The following is a 26592-nucleotide window of genomic DNA, read 5'->3' as shown; positions in this document are numbered from 1 at the left end:
TTAAAGGTTGATTACATCCTCCTGTTTGAGGAGGTCTGGTTAATGTACAATACAGATGCACATTGCACATTGGGAAAGGCCTACCACAAAGCGGGCATACTGTTTTTTTCCTTTCTTAGATTGATTTCCCGGTCATAGAAAAATTTATGATTTTCCCTCATCATTTGCCTTGCTGCTCTCACTCAGTACAACGATTAGAGATTACTCATGTTATTGTGTGTGTTAATAGTTTCTTCCCTTTACTTGCTGAGTAGAATTCTATTATGGGACTGTTCTACAAATTGCTTATTCATTCTCCTATTTACAAATAGCTGGACTGTGTCCCATATGGGCTACCTAGATTCAGCTGCTATGAGCAATTTTGTGCAGGTGTTTTTGTGGACATATGTTTCCATCTTTCTTGGGTAAATACCTAGGAGTGTAATTGTTCTGCCATAGGGCATAATTCTGCATAACATTATTTTTCAAAGAAGTTATTTAAAGTGAATCTCTAATTATACACTCTTACAAGAATGTATGAGAGTTTCAGTTGCTCCACATTTTCGCTAACATTTGAAACTGTCTGTCTTTCTAATTGTAACAGTTCTAGTAGATGCAGTTTACGAATATGTGTGTGTTTTGTTTTTAACACCTTTATTAGAGTATAATTGCTTTACAATGGTGTGTTAGTTTCTGCTTTACAACAAAATGAATCAGTTATATATATACATATGTTCCCATATATCTTCCCTCTTGTGTCTTCCTCCCTCCCACCCTCCGTATCCCACCCCTCCAGGCGGTCACAAAGCACCGAGCTGATCCCCCTGTGCTATGCGGCTGCTTCCAACTAGCTATCTACCTTAGGTTTGGTAGTGTATATATGTCCAAGCCTCTCTCTCGCTTTGTCACAGCTTACTCTTCCCCTTCCCGATATTCTCAAGTCCATTCTCTAGTAGGTCTGTGTCTTTATTCCTATCTTACCCCTAGGTTCTTCATGACATTTTTTTTTCTTAAATTCCATATATATGTGTTAGCATACAGTATTTGTATTTCTCTTTCTGACTTACTTTACTCTATATGACAGGCTCTAGGTCCATGCACCTCACTACAAATAACTAACTCAGTTTCGTTCCTTTCTATGGCTGAGTAATATTCCATTGTATATATGTGCCACATCTGCTTTATCCATTCATCCTGTTGATGGACACTTTGGTTGCTTCCATGTCCTGGCTATTGTAAAAAGAGATGCAATGAACATTTTGGTACATGACTCTTTTTGAATTATGGTTTCCTCAGGGTATATGCCCAGTAGTGGGATTGCTGGGTCGTATGGTAGTTCTATTTGTAGTTTTTTAAGGAACCTCCTTACTGTTCTCCATAGTGGCTGTATCAATTTACATTCTCACCAACTGTGCAAGAGGGTTCCCTTTTCTCCACACCCTCTCCAGCATTTATTGTTTGTAGATTTTTTGATGATGGCCATTGTGACCGGTGTGAGATGATATCTCAGTGTAGCTTTGATTTGCATTTCTCTAATGATAAACGATGTTGAGCATTCTTTCATGTGTCTGCTGGCAATCTGTATATCTTCTTTGGAGAAATGTCTGTTTAGGTCTTCTGCCCATTTTTGGAGTGGGTTGTTTGTTTTTATGTTGAGCTGCATGAGCTGCTTGTAAATTTTGGAGATTAATCCTTTGTCAGTTGCTTCATATGCAAATATTTTTTCCGATTCCGAGTGAACCCTATATTTCTAATAACCTGTCTATCAATGCAAATTAATGATTAGATTTTAATTAGAATGTTTCAAGTATTTACACATTAAGGATAATGCTTGTTAAGGATGTGTCTATTTGTGTTCTGTACTTTTTTCCTGTTTCTGGTTACATCGGCATTCTTTCTATAATGGTAGATTTTTATCTGCGTCCCCTGTTTTATTATAACGTGATATGCTTGTACTTTTCTCTTTTCTCTTATGCTTATGTTTTTACACTTTTTTACACTCCGCTGCGACTCGCGGAGAGGGCAGGCGCAACGGGCTCCTCGCGGCTGCGGGACTGGGGAGACGGGACATCTGGGCGTCCCCACCCCCTTGGGCTAGCCAACGGGGTCACCGCACGCGCACGCACACGCATACGCGCGGCCCCGCGCCGGACGCAGGCCTGGCGGGACCCTTCCCCGACTTAGAGCGGGGAGGCGCGGCCCGCGGTAGGCAAGGAGAGGCGCTCGGCCCCACCACAGGGCCGGCGCAAGCCCTCCTGCGAAGGCGAGGGGCTCTGCCCCACGTGCTCTGGCAGTGGCCACCGTGACCACTGCACGCTTGAGAGGGGTAGCGGCTGGGGTCCGGTACCCCAAGGCTCCCTCTCGGACAGCTAGCGAAGGCTTTCTCACCGACAGTGAGTCATCCCCCACCCATCGACTCTCCCCTTTGGGCCCACGGAGGCGCTCCACGAGCCGCCAAGTCCACGACTGGGCGGGGGGTGGGCGGGGGGGTCTGCGGTATGGGTAAGAACACGGCCCACAGGAGAGTTCGCGGCCACAACCGGGGGCACAACCTCTCCCTCCCCCAGGCTTGCCCATCGGGCTCCGGAAGCAGGGAGCACGACCCAGAAGCGCGACAGACCCTCTTCTCACAGGCCCCGGCCCAACACGATTATATGGTTGAATACTTTACAGCACTGAAACAGAAGAGTCCAGCTGCATGCAAAGGCGTAAGTGATGAAAAACTACACCAAAAATACACTAAAGGACATAAATACAATTGTGTTTCTTCAAGGTTATATAAAGTTTTCAAAAATGGACAGAGTTTTAATTTTATAATGTTTCCCCAAATTACTATGTGAATAGTTAGGATAAGGTCAGTCCAGGAGGCAGAAGGGGCTGTAATCTGGGCAGAAGAGCACAAGTCAGGCAGCCAGGTGCCTGGCAATGTTGCATTTCTTGACCTGGGTAGTGGTTCCACTTCTGCTGACTCTATAGTTATTTGTTGAAGTGTACATATATGCTTTATAGATTTCTGTGAACACTTTATATTTCATAATTTAAAATATTTTTAAAAGTGCTCTAAAAGATTATGTCACATAGTGGTTCATAGAATCATTTGGTTTATAATGTGCTGTCTGGTAGACTGTTTCCAAAACTCAGAGTATGTTTCAAATTTTTTTCATTCTAATATTGTTTATTGATGCCTTCTCCTGTTTGTTTATTATTTACAATATTATATTTAGTAATACCTAAATTTTTGAGCAGTTTTAGATTTACAAAGCATTAAGCACGTGGATCAGGGAGTATTGACCCGACCCCACTCCCATGTCCCCCTATTAGTAACATCTTAATTCCCGTGATATATTGATGACAATTAATGAACCAATGTCAATATGTTATTGTCTACTAAAGGCTATCCTTGGTTCAGATTTCCTCACCTTTTACCCAACTTCCTTTTTCTGTTCCAAGATCTCATCTAAATTATCAAATTACATTTAGCTTTCATGTCTCCTTAGATTTCTCTTGGCTGTAACAGATTCTCAGACTTTCCTTGTTTTTGACCAAAAGTTTGTATAGAAATCTGACAGTCTGGGGGAATAGTGGTCAGGTATATTGTAGGATGCCCCTCTATTGGAATTTGATGCTTTTCTTATGATTATCTTGGGTTTCTCTGTTTTTTTGGAGGAAGATTACGGAGGGAATTTTGTCACATTTTAATCACATCATATCAAGGACATATACTATCCAAGTAATTTATGGCTTTTTTTTTTTTTTTGGCCACGCCTCACAGTTTGTGGGATCTTAGTTCCCTGGCCAGGGATCGAACCTGGGCCCTAGGTAGTGAAAGTGCAGAGTGCTAACCATGGACTGCCAGGGAATTCCCAGTTTATGACTCTTGATGTTGACCTGGTTAAAATGGTGTTTGGCAGGGTCCACCTCTGTAAAATGACTACCCCTCCCCGAGTCCCATCACCACTTGCCACTCTGCACCAGCTTCTCCCACGCAGGGAGCACTCTCTTCCTGTAGCAGGGAGTACTATATAATTTATTAACCAGTTCTTTCTTTATTTTATTTTTTAAGTAACAGACTTCTATTTTATTAATCATTTATACTTTTGTATATGGTTGTTTTCCCTTTTGTTTTTTGAATTGTTCTATCATTTTTATCTTTTTTTTCTTTCAAATAATTCTGAGGTATTTTGGTTTAGTTTTTACTAACTACTTGCAGACAACATAAAAATCAATAGATTTTTAGCTATTATATGGATATTGTTGTAGGTGTTATGTGTATATTCATTTTTAAATAAATATGGTGGTGGTCCCTTTTTTCGTTATTGACTTTCAATTTTATTTCATGATTGAAATAAAAGATTGATCAAGAGGGTACTCGATACATAGATTCTGGGGAATTTTTATTGAGATTTATTATGTGGTCTTAACAGTGGTAAATTTTTGTAAATGTTTTATATGTGTTGAAAAGCATTTTGCTATGTGGTTGCTGCAGGAAATATAATCGAAGTTGTTAACTTTATTGTTTATACTTTTGTAACATTATTAATTTTCCTCTGTCCTCATGTATCAGTTTCTGGAAGAACGGTGTTTGAAAAAAAAACCTCACACCGTGATTACAGACATGTCAGTTTTACCTTATAGTTCTCAGTTTTTGTGTTCTGTGTCTCAGTGCTATGTGTCTAGATGCGTAAAGTGCATCATTGTAATCTTTCCCACGAGTTTTTCTTTTTCATAACTAAAGCTGCCCTTCTTTTACCTTATAAATACATTCGATATTAATTGCTGCTAGACCAGGTTTCCTTTGTTTAATAATTGCTTGGTTTGACTTTCCCACTCCTTTTATTTGCAACCTCTTAGTTCGCTGTAAGACTGGTTTAAAAAATCAAAGGGGCGCAGACAAAGTGGGCTGACCAATGAGAGCAGTTACCATTGACTGGTGCTGATCAGATTATACCTTTGCCCAGGTAGAAAGCCAGAGCCATCAGGACATGGGTCTGCATTTGGAGGCCAGCTGCCCAGAGAACACTGTCTCTCTCTCTGGGTCCTTGAATATCTCCAACTGGAATCAGGATTTTGTTGGTAGAAGGTAGGTCACTTTATTTCTGTAATTTGTGCTTATGAGCAAAAGAGTTATTTTCCTACCAGAAGTTTTAAAAAGTGACACTTTATGCATATAGAGAGAGAGAGAGCGAGAGAGAGGGTACTATACATTGGGATATCCTTTCCTTGAGTTTTTATTTTTAAACTATTTTCCCACTTGTGAAGTTAATTGTTTTCTTAATATTTTCTTGGTAAGAATCACAAAAATTTTCAGGAAAAAGCACCTCATTTAGTGCACTGCGATGTAATGGGAATGAGAGGGTTTCTAGAACTGGGTAAGGAGTGTGTCAATTGGAAGGGACTTGAAAAATATGTGGGATCAAATTAGAGATTTTGATTGGATATGAGGTATTAGATTTGGGGTGGTACTGATTGAATTGAAATTGGTGTGGGACATATATAGCCAGACTTTGAGCACAGCCTGTTTCATTCAGAGGCTGAATCCTTCAAGGAAACCATTTTCTGGGTCCTGTGTATCATCATTTGGGATTAAGATTTTAGACCGGCAGAAGGCAGGCACTTTTCTGACCTTTTTTTTTTTTTCCTTTAAAGCATAAAGATGAAAAGGATGACATTTTATGCCAGAAAGCAACTTTTTTCCCCTGGTAAAATTCACATTTATTTATGCATTTAAAGTACAAGCATTGCATGCATATCATTTTTAGATTTCTTCACTGGGGCCATGTATTTCTGTTATTAAAGGGATTAAAACCTTTTTACTCTTTCACTTTATAATTGATTGTTAACTGGTGTATGGGATCTATAGATTTTGTTTGCTAATCAGTGTCTAGAAACTTGATTGAACCCTATATTTCTTTTTTTTTTTAACATCTTTCTTGGAGTATAATTGCTTTAGAATGGTGTGTTAGTTTCTGCTTTATGACAAAGTGAATCAGTTATACATATGTGCCCATATCTATTCCCTCTTGCAACTGCCTCCCTCCCGCCCTCCCTATCCTGCCCCTCTAGATGGTCACAAAGCACTGAGCGGATCTCCCTGTGCTACGTGGCTGCTGCCCACTAGCTATCTATTTTACGTTTGGTAGCGTATGTATGTCCACGCCACTCTCTGACTTTGTCCCAGGTTACCCTTCCCCCTCCCATATCCTCAAGTCCATTCTCTAGTAGGTCTGCATCTTTATTCCCATCTTGCCCCTAGGTTCTTCAGGCCAATTTTTTTTTTTTTAGATTCCATATATATGTGTTAGCATACAGTATTTGTATTTCTCTTTCTGACTTACTTCACTCTATATGACAGGCTCTAGGTCCATGCACCTCACTACAAATAACTAACTCAGTTTGGTTCCTTTCTATGGCTGAGTAATATTCCATTGTATATATGTGCCACATCTGCTTTACCCATTCATCCTGTTGATGGACACTTTGGTTGCTTCCATGTCCTGGCTATTGTAAATAGAGCTGCAATGAACATTTTGGTACATGACTCTTTTTGAATTATGGTTTCCTCAGGGTATATGCCCAGTAGTGGGATTGCTGGGTCGTATGGTAGTTCTATTTGTAGTTTTTTAAGGAACCTCCTTACTGTTCTCCATAGTGGCTGTATCAATTTACATTCTCACCAACTGTGCAAGAGGGTTCCCTTTTCTCCACACCCTCTCCAGCATTTATTGTTTGTAGATTTTTTGATGATGGCCGTTGTGACCGGTGTGAGATGATATCTCAGTGTAGCTTTGATTTGCATTTCTCTAATGATAAACGATGTTGAGCATTCTTTCATGTGTCTGCTGGCAATCTGTATATCTTCTTTGGAGAAATGTCTATTTAGGTCTTCTGCCCATTTATGGAGTGGGTTGTTTGTTTTTATAAAGTTGAGCTGCAAGAACTGCTTGTAAATTTTGGAGATTAATACTTTGTCGGTCGCTTCGTTTGCAAATGTTTTCTCCCTTTCCGAGTGAACCCTATATTTTTAATAATTTGTCTATCAATGCAAATTAATGATTAGATTTTAATTAGAATGTTTCAGGTTTTTACACATTAAGGATAATGCTTGTTAAGGATGTGTCTATTTGTGTTCTGTACTTTTTTCCTGGTTTTCTTTTTATAGACACTCTTTCTATAATGGTAGATTTTTATTTGCGACCCCTGTTTTACTATAACGTGATATGATTGTACTTTTCTCTTTTTTCTCTTATGCTTATGTTTTTACACTTTTCATGGTCTACAAATTGCATTTTGGTTTCAGTCATCATTTCTATTGGGTGTTATGTTTTCCTTTGTAATTGTTTCAGCTTATTTCATTGTTTTTCTTTTCCTAATTTATCTTTTGGGTTAAGCCATCCAATTTCTTGAGTTGAGTGCTTAACTCCTTTCTTTTCAAGCTTGCTTAATGTCCTTACTGTTCAGTTAAGTTTTAATTCCTCTTTTTCTGTCTTATGATTTGTCCTAATACTTTATTTTTAAATTTCAGCTTTATTGCTGTATAATTGACTTTTAAAAGTGTAAAATATTCAGTCAACTTTATGGTGATTTGATATACATTGTGAAAGGATTTCCCCCATCTAGTTAATTAACACATTTCCTTCATATATTTACTTTTTTTGGTAAGAACATTTAAATCCTACTCTTCTGGAAAACTTCAACTATACATCACATTATTATCAACTATAATCACCATGGTTAACATTAGCTCCTGAGACTTTATTCACTGTGTACCCTTTTACCCTCCCTTCCCTGCCCTCCCCCACAACCACTTTTCTACTCTGGTTCTGTAAGTTTTACTCTTTTTTTTTTTTTTTAACATTCCACATATAAGTGATACCATGCCATATTTGTCTTTCTCTGTCTTATTTTACTGGACATAATACCCTCCAAGACCATCCATATTGTTGCAAATGACAAAATTTCATTCTTTTTATGGCTGAGTAGTATTCCATTGTATCTATGTACCACATCTTCTGTATCCATTCAACCATCACTGGACATGTTGGTTGTTTCCATATCTTATCCATTGTGAATGTGGGAGGGCGGATATCTCCTTGATATTCTGTTTTTATTTCCTTTAGCTATATACCCAGAAGTGAGACTGCAGCATCATATGGTGGTTCTAGTTACAATTTTTGAGGAACCTCCATACTGTTTTCCATAGTATGCACCATAGCTGCACCAGTTTACATGCCTACCAAAAGAGTGTACTTTTTGCCCTTAAATTCAAACTTTGAAATTAAGATTGCTATACAATTTTCTTTTACTTGATGTTAGCTCAGTTTGTTTTGTCATCCACTGATTTTCAATATTTTGTACTTTCTTTAGGTTTGGCTTGGAAACTTCCATGAAGAGACTTTCTGCTACAGTGAGGTGAGAAGCCACCCATGCACTCAAGCGTGGGAATCTGGAGAGGTCTCAGGCACTTATACCCCCAACAGAGGAAACTCACAGAGCTGCAGGCTGAGGCAGGACTTCCCTGAGAGAGCCATCTCCTCTGGGAAATACTGGATTTCCTTTGGCTCCAACATGCTGACAAGAGTAGAGTCCTTCTGGTGGATTGACAAGCCTGGAGAAGATACAAGCTCGTTTGTTTAAAAGTTCAAGTCTGAGTTCCTGCCTCTCAGCTCTATCAAAACTTCTTTAAAAATAAAGGAAGTATAGGGAAGAGGTTACTCCCCAGCACTCTCAGGTATCCAAAGCATACGTAAGAAGCTGGCAGTCCGTTGCTTATTCTGTTGCCGCCACGCAGTCTAAGCACTTTGGGAGCCAGAACCCAAGTTGTAAGATTACGATCGTCCACCCAACCATGGAAGAATTTGAAGATTTCAGCAAATATATTGTTGCCATGGAGTGGCAAGGTGCACACCGAGCTGGCCTAGCCAAGGTAATTCCACCGAAAGGATGGAAAGCCAGACAGACGTACGATGATACCGATGACATCTTAATAGCCGCTCCCCTCCGGCAGGTGACCACTGGGCAGGCAGGTGTGTTTACTCAGCACCACAAAAAGAAGAAAGCCATGACCGTGAGCAAGTATCGCCGCTTAACAAACAGCGAATGACACCAGACTCCATCCTACTCTGATTTTCAGGATCTGGAGCGAAAATATTGGAAAACACGCCCCTATGATTCACCAGTATACGGTGCGGACGTCCGTGGCTCCTTATTCGATGAAAACACGAAGCAGTGGAACCTTGGACACCTGGGAACCATTCAGGACCTGCTGGAACAGGAGTGCGGAGTGGTCATCGATGGTGTCAACACCCCCTGCCTGTACTTCGGCATGTGGAAGACCGCCTTCGCCTGGCACACGGAGGACATGGACCTTTACAGCATCAACTACCTGCACTTTGGGGAGCCCAAGACTTGGTACGCGGTGCCCCCGGAGCACGGCTGTCATCTGGAATGCCTGGCCAGGGAGCTTTTCCCGGGCAGCTCGCGGGGCTGTAAGGCCTTCCTGCAGCACAAGGTGGCTCTCTTCTTGCCCAAGGTCCTCAAGGACAACGGCATCCCCTTCAATCGGGTCACTCAGGAGGCTGCAGAGTTCATGGTGACGTTTCCCTATGGCTACCACTCTGGCTTCAACTGCGCGGAAGCCATCAATCCATAAGCGCTGGATCGATTATGGCAAAGTGGCCTGGGACTAGGGCTCTGCATGACGTTTGGAAAGATCTTCGTCAGAATAAGGGAGATTTCAGGTGAGCACCCTTAGGATATTAAAAATGGGTGGTTGGGTGGGGACTCTAAAAGGGACCTATAATTACCCGCTGCGAAGGGAGTTGGCTGTTAGAATAGTAACATTAAGAGCAGAGCTTTGTATGGTACTGACATTGTGTGTGTGTGTGTGTGTGTGTGTGTGTGTGTGTGTGTGTGTGTGTGTGTGTGTGTGTGTCTTCTGTTTCCTGAAGCAATATGGAATGGAGACTTTGTTTTCTTGGAGCAGCACGGAAATAGGAAGGTGGGGAGGCTTTATCTTCCTTTCCATATCTTCATATGGATGGAACAATAAGATGAGTGTGGGCATGAAGAGGTGAGGAAGATGGGCCGTGTCCCTGGCATGCACTGTAGAGAAGAAAGGAGACTTGGGGAGGTCTGCATTGTCACCAGACTGTGAGGCCCCCTTCCCTGGCCCCTCTCCAGAGCTGCAGAAGCTTTCCTTCCTCATCATGGCAGAGAGGGTGACCCCCAGGGGAAGCTGACTCTGTCCATTATGAAGTTTTGTCCTTGGTGTGGGTAATTCCAGAAAGGTTATTACTCTGGATAGTAATAACAATTCTCTATTCAGTTCTCCTTCCCTATCACCTCCCCTGCAGCCTCTTATTTTTTTTTAATGGTGAAGTAAATAAATGTGATGCTGTTGATGTGGTTTTGTGTTGTCCCACCAGCCACAGACTCAGTCTATCCATGGACCCACTCTGTATGCGTATGTGCAAAGTTGAATCTGAAGCGTGATGTCTTTCGTAAAGCAAACTTTTCCATAGTCACTGCTTTGAGCTGTCCAGGAGTTACTTAGAGGGGAGAACTGGACTTAGAGTCAGCAGAAATGGCATTCAAACCTGCGCTTTGCTACTGTCTAGTCGTGGGACCTTCAGCCAAAAAATCACTGATTTTCTCTGAGCCAGAATTACGGTGCGAGAATTTTGTGAAGATACTGGGGATGTAAATTTGACAGGCGTGTAACAGGTGCTCAGTTAATTTGATGTGCATCCATACACTCTCCTGGCCTCTAGGGCCAGCCCAATGCCTAGGACATCCGCCCGTATTCTTTCTCTGATGCTCAGTTCTACTGTTGTGTTCCTCCGCACACCCCCAGGCTTACACGTTAAATTTTCTTTTAATTAATAGACTTTATTTTTGCAGAGTACTTCGCAACAAAATTAAGTGGAAAATACAGAGGATTCCAACATACTCGGTCCCATGCTCCTCCACCAGCATCCACACCAGAAAGGAACTTTTGTTACAATCGAAGAACCTGCAATGACACCTCATTATCACCCAGAGTCCTTAGTTTAATTTATTCACTCTTGGTGTTGTACAGTCTATGGATTTGACCAGTATATAATGACATGTATCTACACTTATAATACCATACAGAATAGATTCATTGCCTAAAAATCCTCTGTGCTCTGCCTAATCATCCCCCCTCCCCCTCCCGACAACCACTGATCATTTTACTGCTTCCATAATTTTGTCTTTTCCTCATGACTTCTTTCACGTAGTAATATGCCTTTACGTTTCCTCCACGTTTAGTGGTTTTATAGCTCATTTCCTTGTATTGGTGAATAATATTCCATTACGTGATGTATGACCCTTTATTTATCCACTCACGTGCTGAAGGACATCTTGGTTGCTTCTAATTTTTTCTGCAATTATGAATACAAGTACTATAAACATTTGTGTGCAGGTTTTGGTGTGGTTGTAAGTTTTCAGCTCATCTGAGTAAATAGCAAGAGTGCGACTGCTGGATTGTATGGTGAGACTATATTTAATTTTGTAAGAAACTGCAAATTTTTTTTTATTTTTATTTTTTTGTGGTATGTGGGCCTCTCACTGCTATGGCCTCTCCCGTTGCGGAGCACAGGCTCCGGCCACGCAGGCTCAGCGGCTATGGCCCACGGGCCCAGCTGCTCTGCGGCATGTAGGATCTTCCAGGACTGGGATTTGAACCTGTGTCCCCTGCATTGGCAGGCGGACTCTCAACCAGTGCGGCACCAGGGAAGCCCTGTTAATTATTTTTACCAGTAGAAAATTGATGTGTGTTTTTTTTTTTGCTCATGATCTACCGCATGTTTGCACAAAAGGTCACACATACCCATTTACAAATTCCACTCCTTGTCGTATTTGTCCTTGTTGCAGTGTTACAAAGGCAAGGTAAAGATTTCACAATCAGTCAAGAGCCAGAGGACCCAGCCTTTATTCAGACTCCTACCCCAGCTTGTTTAGTAGTCTTTCAACAAATCAGGTTTCGATGGCTCTCCATTTGCCAGTTTAGGCAAAATGAGCTCTTAGCCACATTGCACCTCTGTTAGAGTTTGCACATAACAAGTTCAGATCAGGGCAAACATAATTTGTGCTAAATAAATATTACCTATTAGCATTATTACTTAGGAGCCCAAAGTTGTAAGATGGACATTAGAACCTGTACTTAAACGTAACTCGTAGAGGTTGGAATTCGGATCTTGGGACTCCTCTAAGATTTGTATAAAGGGTCTGTTATGGATCTGTCTGACTACCTGGCCACAGTGAATTATTCGTAGAGATTAACCATTACACCAATTCAGTTTCCATGTGTATAAGGATTCCTTTCCAGATATTTGGAAATAACTTTACCATGATATTTATGTCGTTAGACTGTTACCGTATATGGGTCTTGAAGTTGCTTTTTCTCCCAATGTTTGTGTTACCTTTCATCACTTTAAATAGGAAAGCACAAACAGTTGGTAGGAATTGGCTACCGAGGTAAGTGGAATGGACACTGATGTGAGTTGAACAGATCCTGGTGAGGAGCAGCCCTTGCCCATCCCGCTCTGCTCACCAGCCGCTCAAACTGAAATGCCTCCCAAGCTCCTTGTCATTGACCTGCAGTGATTACAGGGTAATAGTGAGACCCTTCTCACGGTTCCTCAGCAAGTGGTGGGTGTTAGGGGGGTAAGCAGTTTCAGGGAGGACAGAGGAAGGGCAGAACTGAGCCCTGTTGGGCATGGGTAACATGTTGGAGGTGCCACTCAATGAAAATGCAACATTTGTGTGGCCGGGTTTCTGGATTTTTCTAGGATCCTGGCATCCAGTATCCTCGTGCCCTAAATGTTCAGGCTCTTCTACCTAAAAAAGAGCTACCTTAAGTCCTGTAGACCTCAGAGAGCATCTTTTCTTTGTCCCATCTCTCAGAGAGCCTTTTCTCAAAAGCTTCACATGGTGTCTATATATTTCAGTGCCCGTTCACTCACTCTCTTATTCATTCAGCACATGTTTGCTAAGCACTTACCGTGTACCAGGCACTGTTTGTGGAACTGGGGACACAACAGTGAAAAAGGCAAAGTTTCAGTTCTCCTGGAGCTTATATTCTCATTATAAAGAGACATAACAAGTCAAGCAGTCACAAGAGCTAGGAGAAAAAATAAAGCAGAGTAAGGGGTTAGAGAGTGACAGGACTGCTGTGTCGGAGAGGGTGGCCTCTTGGGAGTGTGGTCTTCTATTGTGTGCTGTGGACAAGGGAGCGAGAGCATCACTCTAGGCAGAGGGACAACACATGCAGATACCTGCGGTGGGGGCACCCTTAAGGGGCTCACAGATTAGCAAAGTGGCTGGAGAGCAGGAGAGAGGCGGCGGGAGCTGTGGCGGGGGGAAGGCATAAAATGTCATAACTCAGTGAATGCAAACTCCTCCCACTGTGTGATTGGGGCCATTGGTGTTTTAGGTGACCTGGGGATGGAGAAATTTGGGGGTCACAGAGTCTTTGAAAGCACGGATAATTCACAGCCATCCCTGGAAATGGCTCTATCGTTCCTACCAGATGCAAATCCTGAGAGCAGAATGTCTGTATGTTCTCGTTTCTTGCTGTACCAGATGACATGTCACGTTTCTGACTTGTATTGCATTAGGTGGGACTTTAACAGAGCCAGCAGATCACTGACATTCACTAAGTTGACAACAGCCATCTCAGCTATGTATGAGCTGCAGCAAATCAATGCAGTCAGTATTTTGGAATTGTGCTGAGGCCCATATTCACATAATGTGGAGGGCAGTGAAGGCATCTCCTCAGGAGACTTCAGGAGAAATCCTCTGGAGAAACAGCTACCAGGTGAGATATCAGGTGTGAGAGTTGAATGGGTTATAGATTTAGAATTTGTGGTTATGCATGGGAAATCCTGGTGCCAGAGACGGATAATTTTTAGGAAAGAGCTAGGATTAAGAATTTGCAAAGAAAGAGCTCAGGATCCATTCCCTGGAGATGTCAAGGGTCTATTGCATAAGTTTCATTTTCCTGAGAAACTCCTTAGTAACCAGGTGACCTAACCTCAGCTCTCTTGTGGTATATCACCTTGACTGTACTTACACTGGACCCTCTAGGACCCTGAGTACTTTATTACCCTATGATTTAGCTCATGGATTGAACCAGATTAAAACAGTTGATAATTATCTTTCTTGGCTTTCTTTGTTTAGTGAGGACTCAATGAATATTGTCGATTGAGTGAATGACTTGAAACCACCAATAGAAATGAAAAAAAAAGCTAGTATCATAAGAAACACCTCAAATAAATAAATAATTCCTATTACAGCATAATTGCTTTCATGTTAATTGTCTTTTAAAATAAGATACCCAGTTCTAAGCTGGGGTTTGAAATAACTTACAGAGCCAGAAAATAAACTCTGTTTCTCTTATTCCAATATGAGACCTTCATTCATTGACTCCACAAATATTAAGCACCCTCACCGTGCCAGGCTAGTCCTACATGCTAAGGAAACATACTATGACGTTTATGATCTGCTTGGAGACAGACAGGCAGTTAGGCAGTTTCACAACGCCACTGCTTCTTTCCAGCTACAGTAACCATAGCCAGGCTCCCCCTCAAACTGCTGGTTTTAGAGCCTCTGAAGAAAGGTATCTTTTACTGGGAACAGTCAGCCTCAAGTTCAGGGCCAAAGCCTCTTGGGGCTCTCAGAGCTGTTTCAGTCTGTTGTCGGGCTCGTGGCAGCTCTCTTGTTTACTTTTCTCAGTCGTACCTGACAAATGGGCACAGGTCACCTTTTGGGAGAATGATGGCTGCTCCGGGCATTCCTTTCTTACCAGGTGTGCAGGGGATGGGACTGGCTTTGAATGCTCCCACTGGCTGCTTCACTCTAGGAAGTGAGTGTGGCTTGCTGTCAAATCCCTCCCTTCCTCCACTCATGACATTGATATTCCTTGGCTCCTTTAGGGAGCCTGGTCATTTCAATTCCATTTCCTGTGTTCCATTCCATTTTCCCACGATCTCCCCCCTTGCTGTGGACCGAATGTGTCCTCCTAAAATTCATACATTGACACCTTAATCTCCAGTTAGGGATTTGCAGGTGGGGCCATTGGGAAGTAATTAGATCATGAGGATGGAGCCCTCATGAATGAGATTAATGCCCTTCTAAAAAGAGAGACGATTATCCTCTTCAGCATGTGAGGGTGCAGCAAGAAGGTGGCTGTCTGTAAACCAGGAAGAGAAGCCCCACCAAGAACCTGACCATGCTGGCACCCTGGTCTTGGACTTCCTGCCTCCAGAACTGTGAAAAGAAAATGGTGCTCAATCCCCCCACTGTATGGTATCTTGTGATAGCAGCCCAAATGGACAAAGACACCCCCGTAACTGCTTGTCTGCAGTTCACACTGGCTACTCTAGGTAAAACAAGGTAAAAACAAGTAGGCTAGAGACAGGAAACGTGGCTACCATATTATGAGGGTCTACAATGTGCCAAGAACCTGACTTCCAATTTGTATACATTGTGCACTTTTCTATCCAGAAGCTCAGTCTGTAGAGTCGGGCAGATGGAGATTGGAAGCCCAGCTCTGCCTTTTGCTAGGGTTACTGGCAAGTGACTCAGCACTCCGAGGCCCCTGCTCCTGGGAGAGCCAGCGGGGCCCAGCACACACCCTGTGTCCAAACACAAGGGCTGCACTCATAAAACCGTTTGACCTCGGCAGGCTGCTTCTGGACATGATAATAACAGAACTCACAACAATAGGATGGTTGTGAAGCTCAGCTGACTTAATGTAAGTAAGAGACTTAGAGTAGTAACTAGCTTGAGGAAAAACAAGCTATTATTTCACATCTAGTTGAAGATTTTTTTTTAAAAGTGTGATTTCAGCACAGTGTTTGACGAAAAGCACACAAGAAAGTCTAGCTATTATTGAAGTTATTATTATTTTGTATTACTTTAATAATATTATTCATTACTATTATTATTTTCAGACATAGAGGTGACAGACGTGGGGTTGTCCCTGGTAAAGTACTTGAAAGGAGAATGACAAAGGAAAAGACTATCGCTTCTTCCTTTTTATTAACTTTTTATTTTGTTTCGGAGTATAGGTGGTCAACAATGTTGTGTTAGTTTCAGGTGCACGGCAAAGTGATTCAGTTATACATATACATGTATCCTTTTTCAAATTTTTTCCCATTTAGGTTGCTAGGTAATATTGAACAGAGTTCCCTGTGCTATGCAGTAGGTCCTTGTTGGTTATCCATTTTAAATATAGCAGTGTGTACACGTTAATCCCAAACTCCCTAACTATCCCTTCCCACCTTCCCCACAAGTAACCGTAAGTTTGTTCTCTAAGTCTGTGAGTCTGTTTCTGTTTTGTAAATATGTTCATGTGTATCAGTTTTTTAGATTCCACATATAAGTGATATCATACAATACTTGTCTTTGTATGACTTATTTCACTCAGTATGACAATCTCTAGGTCCATCCATGTTGCTGCAAATGGCATTATTTCATTCTTTTTAATGGCTGAGTAATATTCCATTCTATATATGTACCACATCTTCTTTATCCATTCCCCTGTCGTTGGACATTTAGGTTGCTTCCATGTCTTGGCTATTGTAAACAGTGTTGCAGTGAATACTGGGGTGCATGTATCCTTTCAGACCATGTTTTTCTCCGGATATATGCCCAGTACTGTGATTGTGGGATCATATGGTTGCTCTATTTATAGGTTTTTTTGGTTTGTTTGTTTTGCGGTACGTGGGCCTCTCACTGTTGCGGCCTCTCCCGTTGCAGAGCGCAGGCTCAGCAGTCATTGCTCACAGGCCTAGCTACTCCGCGGCATGTGGGATCCTTCCGGACCGGGGCACGAACCCGTGTCCGCTGCATCGGCAGGCAGACTCTCAACCACTGCGACACCAGGGAAGCCCCCTATTTATAGTTTTTTAAGGAATGTCCATACTGCTCTCCACAGTGGCTATACCAATTTACTTTCCCACCAACGGTGTAGGAGAGTTCCCTTTTCTCCACACCCTCTCTAGCATTTATTAAGTGTGGATTTTTTGATGATAGCCTTTCTGACTGGTGTGATGTGATATCTCACTGTAGTTTTGATTTTCATTTCTCTGATAATTAGCGATGTTGAACATGTTTTCCTGTGCCTCTTGGCAAAGGCTGTAGCTTCTTATCACTCAAAGCGTGGCCAGGATCCACAGCACGGACATCGCCTTTGACTTTGGTGAAGTTCAGGAGTTCAGACTTCGGCCGCAGACCTACGACTCAGAGTCTGCATGTTAAACTAGATCCCAGGTGAGTCAGGGGCATGTTCAAGGTGGAGAGGCACCGCTCCGGTGCGCTGGACCTCAACCTGCTGGAATCACATTTGAAACACACTGATGTCTAGACCCTCCCCCCATCCTCTCACCACCCCTAAATTCCAGCTCCATTGGCTGCAGTACAAATGTTAAAACTGCTGGGCAGTCATGCTTGACACCCACCCATCTAACTTTTGGTCCATGGGCAGTTAGGCTGCAGGGGTGGATGGGAGTTTAGTTTCTTCAGCAAGTGCCAGTGAGAGGGTTTTTTTTTTTTTTTCTCGAAATGCCCAGTGGAAGGATGGAGGGACACGGAGAGAACACATTCTTCTCTCCCGCCCCTGCCATTCCCCGTCTTCATTCCAACTATGGACAGGTGACAAGGCTCTGTGCAGGCTTCTTCGCCAGTGTTTCTGTTTCTCTGGTTGCTGTTCACAGTGTCCAGCTCTGCTGGCTGGCAGTCTATCTGTCAGTCCCGTGTACCTGGGGCTTGGCTTTTCGGCTGTGGGAGTTTGTATTTCCTTGAAATGGGGTTCATTTCCTTCCTTCATCCACTCCTGCCCACTGCTCACAACACCCAGAGCCTGATGACCCTGTGAGACCCTTGACCCCTGCTAGAAAATTCCCATTGCCTCCCAGCTCAGGCCGGTTATCTAAGTGACTGTTGCTGTGAGGAGGGCTGCTCATGCCCCATCGTAAAGCCAAGGACTCTCCTGGGGGCCAGTCTACTATTGTTTTGTGGGAATGAGGGTCATGGGGGTGTCATTTTCTGAATTTTCCAGAGAAGCTAACAACTTGGGATTTTATGAAAAAAATCATGTAAATGTTGACACCTAGTTAAGAAAAAACTTCCAAGTCCTGATAGCCAAACAAAACATTTCCAGAGCTCAGACTTGCCCCCTGTTCTAAAGAGCCCATTTGGATTGCAAAGATTCCACAAGCCATGGAGGCTAATCCAAATGATCTCGCTGGACCTTTGGAGCTGCTAGAAAAGGGGAGACACCCGGAATCCCCTAAGCCACGTGCCCAAAGGGTTTTAATCCAGTGACTTGTTAGTTTGGTAGCCCCTCTGCTGAAGGCACGTCTTCCTTAGGCCTAAGCATGGCTGTTTCTGACACTCACATCTAAGACCTCTGTATGTCCTCCTAGGGGGACAGGGGACCTCTCTGCCTGACCTGAGGCCAGATATGGTAGGAGTTGTGCAGGGCAGTTGTATTTCCCTAGGACAGCAGAATGGAACGAAAGAAAGAACGGGTTACACTCTCCAATCTTCTCCCTCCCCTCTTTTCTGCCCTCCCTGAATGACAGACAGCCCCAGCATTTGACAGAGCCCCTTGTTTAACACTGCCACGTCTCTGCTAGTGACCGAATGTTTCTCCCTCAGTATTGTCTTTATACAAGATGATGTGACCTGTGTTTGTTGCTAATATTAGATCTGTAACAGATGCCCTCATTGTTGGGCCCTCGGTCCATGTGGAGCAGATTAATAATGCAAAGACAAAGGCCTCAAATACTCAGTGACTTTAAGAGCAGAACTTGCTGCAAGGGACAGGGGCCTTACACTGTGTTTGGCAAGGTGAGGGGGTAGGCCTGTGAGAGAACAGGAATTGAGACCACAGTCTAAATGCCATTGGAATTATAGGCAGAGCTTTTGGGGTAAACGGGCAGGGAGCATAAAGCATCAAGAAGAGGCATCCGCATGTGGAGACATAGAGTAATGTGGTTAAAATGACAGGTCATCTAGTCACCACTGGTGGACAAAATTAGGAGACAGGGGAACCAGGTAGTAAGTCTAGGGAGACAGTAGATAGTTCAGTGAACATGGCCAATGTCGTGGTTCTTTTTGCTCCTTTCCATTTTTCTCAATAAAGCCTTTTAAGACAGATCAGAGGAGGGTGGTCACATACCAAGTATCTGCTGGATCTTAGCATGGACCACTGGGACTTTCCTTTCCCCTCCCTCATCTTCTTATTGCAAGATAATTTGTGTTTTATCTTTATTTTATTGAAGTATAGTTGGTTTATCTCTACAATGTTGCATTAATTTCTTCTGTACAGAAAGGAGATTCAGATATATATATATATATATATATATATATATATACACACATTCTTTTTCCTATTCTTGTCCATTATGTTTTATCCCAGGATATTGAGCATAATTCCCTGTGCTGTACAGTAAGACCTTGTTGTTGATCCATTCTATACAAAATAGTTCGCATCTGCTAATCCCAAATTCCCAAACTGTTGTGTTTTTCAATATCTGCTGGATGTGTTGGGTTTTTTTCCCCCCAATTTTTGTTTAGTTGCCTGAACCTTAGCGAAGTTACTGTTGCACAGCGAGGTGGAGGTCGCATCTCACTGTCTCGCCTGCTACATGGGCCCACACACTAGCAGGCATTGTCCTAATGAGCACTTCCTGCCCACAGTGATCCCAGCGCTAGTGCCCCGGAAGGCTACCTGAGACTTGGTCAAGGCCAGTGGATCAAGGGTTTTTCGGCCTCTGGAGGGTTGTGCTGCAAAGGTTCTGTGCTCTCTTGATTTGGAATTGAATTGTCAAGGTGAATCCTGCAGCTAACCTGTTTATAATCTGAGTTTAATCTTTCTGAAAAGAAAACCAGAGCCCTAAAAATACCTGTCTTGTAAAATCCAGATTTTTGTAATTGCATTTTTTCCCCCTAAATGAAAGACTGGCCACCTACCTGCAGTGAAACTATGTGGAAGAAACAAACTAGTGTTTGCTCAGTTTTGCTATAGGTTAAGTGCTTCACATTGTTTAGCTCATTTCATTCTCATGTCCAAAATGTGAGGTAGGTATTATAATTCCCATTTTACAAATGAGGGACTTAAGGCTCAGAGAGCTCAAAAAGCTTGTAAATGGCAGAGCTTAGATTTAAATGAAAGTCTCCTGATAGCCAGACCTCTGCTTTTGCCATTGATCTGCACTTCTGGAGTCCTTTTGCAATTGCCAGATGCTGTTCTATTCAGACTAAGACAGACACATATAGACAGAGATAGGACTGAATGTTTGCCTTAATAGGTTTTGCAGTGTTAAAAATAAACAGCCATTATTTTAAATTCATAAGTAGTTATAATGGAATAGATACTTAGGCAAATAGATTTCTGAAATAAATGTTTAAATTTCTGTATTGAAAATCAAGATGACCTGGTAGAAAGGTGAGATTGTGAGTTCCAGGACAGCTGAGACCATGTTTTATATACTCTGTGTCTCCAGCAATTAGCTCTGAGCCTAGCCCACAGTGGGGAGGAAGGCACTCAGTGTCTGCTGAATGAATAAATAAGTGTCTCCTGTATCCACATCAGTATTTGGAAAAAAAGAGACCATCTGCTTAAGTCAAATGGTCCTCCTTCACCCACTGAACAGACTGTTGTCTTCAACATTACTGCCATAGACCGAGTGTTTGTCTCCCTCCAAAGTTCATGCGTTGAAACTTAAGTGATGGTATTTGGAAGTGGAGCTTTGGGGAGGTGATTAGGTCATTAGAGGAGAGCCCTCATGAGAGGGATTAGTGCCATTAGAAAGAGACCACAGAGAGCTTGCTTGCCCCTTCTGCCATGTGTGTATACAGCAAAAAGACGGCCATCTATGAACCAGGAAGTTGGTTCTCACCAGACACTGACTCTGCTTGCCCCTTGATCTTTGACTTCCGGCCTCCAGAACAGTGAGAAATAAATGCTTGTTTCTAAGCCACTGTGATATTTTGTTATATCATCCTGAAAGGACCATGAAAATACTAAATAATATTAACAGCAGTTAGGCAAGAGAGCCAAGCCAAGCAGTTTATCCATATCTGGAGAAGGTGGATTTTGGTCATCTTGCTTCATGAGAAGCTCCATTTCCTGTTTGTATTCTAAAATGACTCAGGGCCTTGGTGATCTGTGAACAACTAGTGAAAATGAAATACTCCTCTGAGTTTTTTAAAAATGTGTATTTATGGAACCTACAGTGGTTTCCAAACTTCAACTGAATTTAATACTATTTGCTTTGAAAACGAATTTCATTTTCCCTCTTGTAAGTTTTTCTGTATAAAATTTTATATTCACAAAAGTAACAATAATTTTACTTACCTGTGGTGCAAAGGCAGTTATTGAGCTTTTCTCAGTCTTTCATCATCCTTTGCGTATGTTCACACACTGTGATCATACCATGCATAAGTTTTTTATTCTACTTTTCTAATTATTCTTTCTATTATAAACATATTGATAGAACTTCATTTTCCTTTGTTCCTGGCAATTAAAAAAAACTTTCATAATACAAAGGCAATATATGTTGAAGTTCAAAACAGAATGTTCTGCTTTCTCCTGTTGACAGTCGAATACATTTTAAAGGGGACACACAATCAGCAAGAAACAAAAGGCCAGGGAAGCTCCTTTTGATCCCCTGCCTAAATATATAATATTCACTCATGTCTGCATGTCTGCCATCTGAATAAACTCCTTTTGGGGCCCAGAGTTGAGCTGAATTAATGTTGGTCGGGGAGGCTTAGGAGTTGCTTATAGAACCAGTCTCCAAGGTGCACTAGAGCATCACTGGAAATTTGCTGGTATTTAAAAAATGTGTTTATTGCAACTTCTCTTATGGAAAGCGGGATCTACAATTGGAAAACAAGACTTTCATTAGTCACTTGGGGAATGGTAGTCCAAGGATCACTATCCTCTTAAGAAGAGCAGTTGGTTAACTTAGGGCTTTGGATTTGTTCCCTGCTGTATGCAGGTTTGGGGTGAGAGCTGGATTTCTGAGCCTCATTGTCAGAGCTCCTACTTCTCTGCTGTGTCTCAGAGTACCAGTCGCTCTAATAAATGATTAGGAAAAGAATGTTGACCTAAAGAGGCATCAAACTTCTACCTGTCCAAGGTATCCACATCTCAGTAGGTCTCAATTATATCACCTTTCTGAGGCCTTGGCTAAGATAAAGGGATGGGTACCAGGTGCTGCCACCAACTCCAGGCCAAGTATTAAGAGCATCTTCTTTATTTCCTGGGAAATGGGTCAGTCATGTTATCATTTGCCATTGCTATCTTGGACATTGGTTTAAAATTGAGGTATATATTTTGGCTCTGATGAAATTAAAAGAGCTATATATATTTTATATCTCTATCATCTATTAAATATTCATTTAGTACTGTTTATGTGCTATGTATTTTTCTAAGCTCTTTGTATCCTGAATTTCATCACATCTAAGATGCCACTGATTATAAGCTACACCATTATTTTTCCTACCACTGAGGCAACTAAACTCTGCTATGCTATTGACTGTAAATTGCACCTCAATTTCAGACATGTTAAAATGTGAAAAATGCATGGCTTAGAATTAATGAAACATGGTATATTAATGCATGTTGTCTTAATTAAAACAACTCTAGGAGGTAGGTTCTATCACTATCCTGATTTTGTAGATGAGGAAACTGAGGCATAGAGAGGTTCTACAATATGCCCAGGAGCACACTGCATTTGCACCCAGACAGTCTAACTCCAGGGCCCAGCTCATAACCACTACACTGTTCTCCCTGCAGATAAGGAAAGCCGAAAAAAGAAAGTTTCAGAAAAGTTATTTTAAATATTTCTCTGCATGAGGAGACTCAAAGTTACTCCTGTCTGCAGTTGTCCCCTAACATCTGGATCTATATCCAAAAGCTGAGCAATCCGGAAGTGCTCAGGAGTTCTATGGACCGTATGTCCATTTTAGTGCAAGGTCATGGGGTGAGAGTGTGCATGTGGACACATGGCTGCTTCTGTGAGGACTGAGGTTGTCTAGAATTACTTCTAGACATCATCCAAGGTTTAGCTTTGCCAGAAAGAAGACACTTCTGCCCACAGTTTCAGGAGAGCGTGATTCAGCCTCCTGTTGGCTTGGGTGTCAACCACCCATTTTGACTCTGAGGCCTTCTGCTTCTCGCTTGAGGGTTGAGCCTGGTGTCCTTTCTTAGGTTTAGTCATGATGAGGAAAATGAATCAGGCATCCTCACCCAAATCGGAGCTACTCCTCAGCCTCCTTGCCTCTCCTCATAATGCAAATATGCTTAATTTCCTCACTACCTGTCAATTTCATACAAGTGTTTGACAATCAACAGAGATGAGTGACAAAGAAGTAGCTTCAGGGAGCTAGAAATTTAATCATTATTCTAGTTTACAAGCCACAGTTTCAACATATCTCATCATTAAGTATGATTTTACACCATTGCTGCTGTTTTTTCAGAGCTACTTCTCCCCAGATTAGCTGCAGCGACCTTTCTCTGCCCTCATAGCACATAGCTCTCTTAAAGAGCACTTCTCACACTGTATCGAAACTTCTTGTCTGTCTGTCTGTCTGTCTTCCCTACCTACTTCAGGTTCTGAGGTACCAAGTTCTGTATCTGTCTTGCCCTGGGCTAGAGGTGACACAGCCTGAAGTCTATGTTACAGAACTCACTGGTGGCGTGAAAGTTCCCCAGCGTTGTCCTTCCCTGTCTCAGGCAGAGCATCAGTTAACTTCTGCTTTCTTTTCTGGTTACCCATGGAGCCCTGCGAGGTGCTGGCCTGAGAGCAGCGACCAGGTCTAAGCTCGTTCCTCCCTGGATACTCGGCATCTATCCGGTGCTTATGGTAGATGTTTTAAAAACATTTTGAAAATGAATGAATGGACTAGAGCCAAGAGACTCCAAGTGAAATTTCATGGAAGGGTTTTTCTCCCTTTCTTTTATTCATTTATTTAATCCCTGTATTGAATACTTACTGTATAGCAGGCACTATGTATATATATGAGGGGGAAGGTAGCAATGAGATACAGGGGAAATACTGGGATTAATAGACACAATCAGGGAGTTCCCTGGTGGTCCAGTGATTAGGACTCCGTGCTTCCACTGTAGGGGCCTGGGTTCGATCCCTGGTCAGGGAGCTAAGGTCCCAAATGCTGCAAAAAAAAAGGGGCACAATCAGAAAGGGCCCTTAACATCACGTAGGTCAGGAGGAGGGCAAGGGGTGAGTGAGGACATGCTTATTAGGAAGATGGATGAGTTGAGGACCTAATGTTTGGCTGCTTTGTGTTTAAAAAAAAAAAAAGGAAAAGGTAAATGAAAGAGTTGAAGGGATGGGAATACAAGGTGAAAATTCCAGGCCAAGGGAAATATTTTATGATGTAAAGTCTCAGGACAAGAGAGAGCACTGTCTGTGGCAGAAACTGTAAAAAGTTGAATAGTACTGCTCAGAGCAAAGACAGCCAGGTGGCACAGGCCAGAGGTGAGGCCCAAGAGGAAGGGATCAGATCTCAGTGGTGTTGGGGGTCAGGTAGGGAGCAGGGTTTCATCCTAAGGCACATGGAGAGCGATTGACGGGCTGTAAGAGTAGGATGATGTCATCAGATTTATTTTAGGAAGTCACTCCAGCTGCAGAATGGATTGGCGGGGATGAAGGGATTCAAAACTGGGTATGAGAGATGAGGTGGTGAGGACTGCAGGGCTGGAGAAGGGTCTAGTTTGACTCCTGTCTTCAAACAGCTTGGAAAAGAATCAACCAAACCACTGAAATCCAAGTAGAATGTCATTTTATTCCACATCAGCCATTATTCTTCCCCTTCAGGTCTTTGCTGACAGCTATTGACACATGTTGGATTGGCATGGGTGTGAGTGCTGAGGCCTAAGAGGATCTGGTTAGAAACCTCGTCCCCAGGAGAAGAGAGTCAGTGGCAAAGAAAAGGGACCAGAGGTGACCAAATGGAGACAGTGAATTATGGCTCATAAAGATGCTGGGAAAGACAGGCTTCCCCTAGAATGAGCTGTCAGTAAAAACTTTAATTAGATCAAGGTACTCCCATGACGTACTGTGTTCTAGAATCTTGGGGTGAGGACATTTGTAATTTGCAAAATAAACTCAATATCATCATATAACTTCCCTTTGGAAAGCAGCAAACAAAAAGAAGCTTTCTTGTTTGTACTATAAAGTAAAAGGAACTAAAGTAGACAAAATCAGCCTGGCTGTGGGATGTGCAAATGTTCTGTGTTATGTGCGTGTTGGTCACTGACGGGGTCTGGGGAAAAAGTAGAATTTGCCGAAGGCGGTGGGGGAGTAGTGGCAGAGATAGTTATGCTTATCAAAGTGGGGGGGGGGCAGGGATCAAGAAAGTTTGAAAAACAGTGAATTAAAATCATATAAGGGCTTTAGTCATAAAAACTGAGAATTTATTTATATATTCTGCATTTTTTCAAATACAACATAATTATCAAATTTGACATCTGTTACTCCAGACTCTGTGGTAGCCAATGGGACCCAGAGACTAAGAAGGGCCCACCCTGTCCCCCAAAGTACATAATCTAGTAGAGAAGACAGAGGAATGATTAATACCCTTACATGACAAGTAGCATAATAGAGCATGTATAAAGAACATGAGAAAGAGAGGGATTGATTTCTAGTTGTTTAATTGTGTTTAGAGTTGACAACATGAATCGACATTGGGGAACATGTATAATCCTAGATAGTAATATAAATATTAAAAAATCCCATGGAAATCCTAATCCTCATATCCTCGCATGGAAGACGTGGCAGAGGTGTACAAGGGTAAGGATGACCTGGCTGAGGGACAAGTACCACATGACCAGGGTCATCAACTCCAGATCAAAGGGAACTCCAAGTCAGGTTGTTACTGTGACATCACAGTGTATGTGTCTTTTTTTGTTTTTTGAATTAAGAAATAAATTTAGGTTTCATTTCAGGGGCCAAACATAGTCAACCTTTTCAGGTATTGAAGCCTCCAAGGAATTGGTTCTTAAGCTCCAAAATGTGCTCTTCTGACAATTTCTCTCCTATTTTATAGGCTCACCTCATGGATTTGCTGTGACTTAGAGGAAAGGCCAGGCTTATGAAACAGACGGACCTGGCTCAAATCTGGCTCAGAACTCACTGATTATGCCATCTTGGACAAGCATCTGAACGCTCTGGTCCAGTTCCCCACGTGTCACACTGAGGAAATAAGATTAAATAATAAGATGTGAGTGAAGGCACCCTAGTAGGCAATCTGCTTCTGTCTCTACCACCACCCCAGGAAAGGTACCATCTCTCATCTGGATCTTTATCAATGTTTGTCTTCATTTATTCTGGGCCACTCCAGTCTGTCCATTTCTGCTCAGAAAACAAATGTGATTGTGTCTCCGACATTGAAAGATCAAAAGCCTCAACATGATTTCTATAATGTTTCTTTCCAAACTGCAGGACATGAGCCATTAGTGGGTCATAGAAACAACTTTGTGGGTTACCAGCAGCATGTTTTTTAAAGGGGAACAAAATAGAACACAGCAGAAATACTAGATTGCAATGTCAA

At 42.3% G+C, this 26592-nt stretch overlaps 2 protein-coding genes across 2 annotated transcripts in view; both read left to right on the top strand.

The window, feature by feature from the left end:
• Nucleotides 1–26184, top strand: part of LOC132526531 (lysine-specific demethylase 4D-like) — a 139507-nt gene extending 113323 nt beyond the window's left edge. The window contains exon 3 of the mRNA XM_060160876.1: nucleotides 26089–26184. The gene's annotated coding sequence lies outside the window, so the exon portion shown is untranslated. The remainder of the gene's footprint in view (nucleotides 1–26088) is intronic.
• Nucleotides 1–26208, top strand: part of LOC132526530 (lysine-specific demethylase 4D-like) — a 67316-nt gene extending 41108 nt beyond the window's left edge. The window contains 5 exon segments of the mRNA XM_060160875.1: nucleotides 8671–9621; nucleotides 9623–9716; nucleotides 13620–13819; nucleotides 17105–17277; nucleotides 26089–26208. Coding sequence (XP_060016858.1) covers nucleotides 8671–9621; nucleotides 9623–9665 — 994 coding nt within the window. The 3' untranslated portion in view covers nucleotides 9666–9716; nucleotides 13620–13819; nucleotides 17105–17277; nucleotides 26089–26208.
• The last annotated feature ends 384 nt before the right edge of the window (nucleotides 26209–26592 follow it).

The sequence above is a fragment of the Lagenorhynchus albirostris genome, chromosome 9 (genome assembly GCF_949774975.1).
Source record: "Lagenorhynchus albirostris chromosome 9, mLagAlb1.1, whole genome shotgun sequence".
Lineage (NCBI taxonomy): Eukaryota > Metazoa > Chordata > Mammalia > Artiodactyla > Delphinidae > Lagenorhynchus > Lagenorhynchus albirostris.
This window is presented reverse-complemented; position numbering and strand designations above follow the sequence as displayed.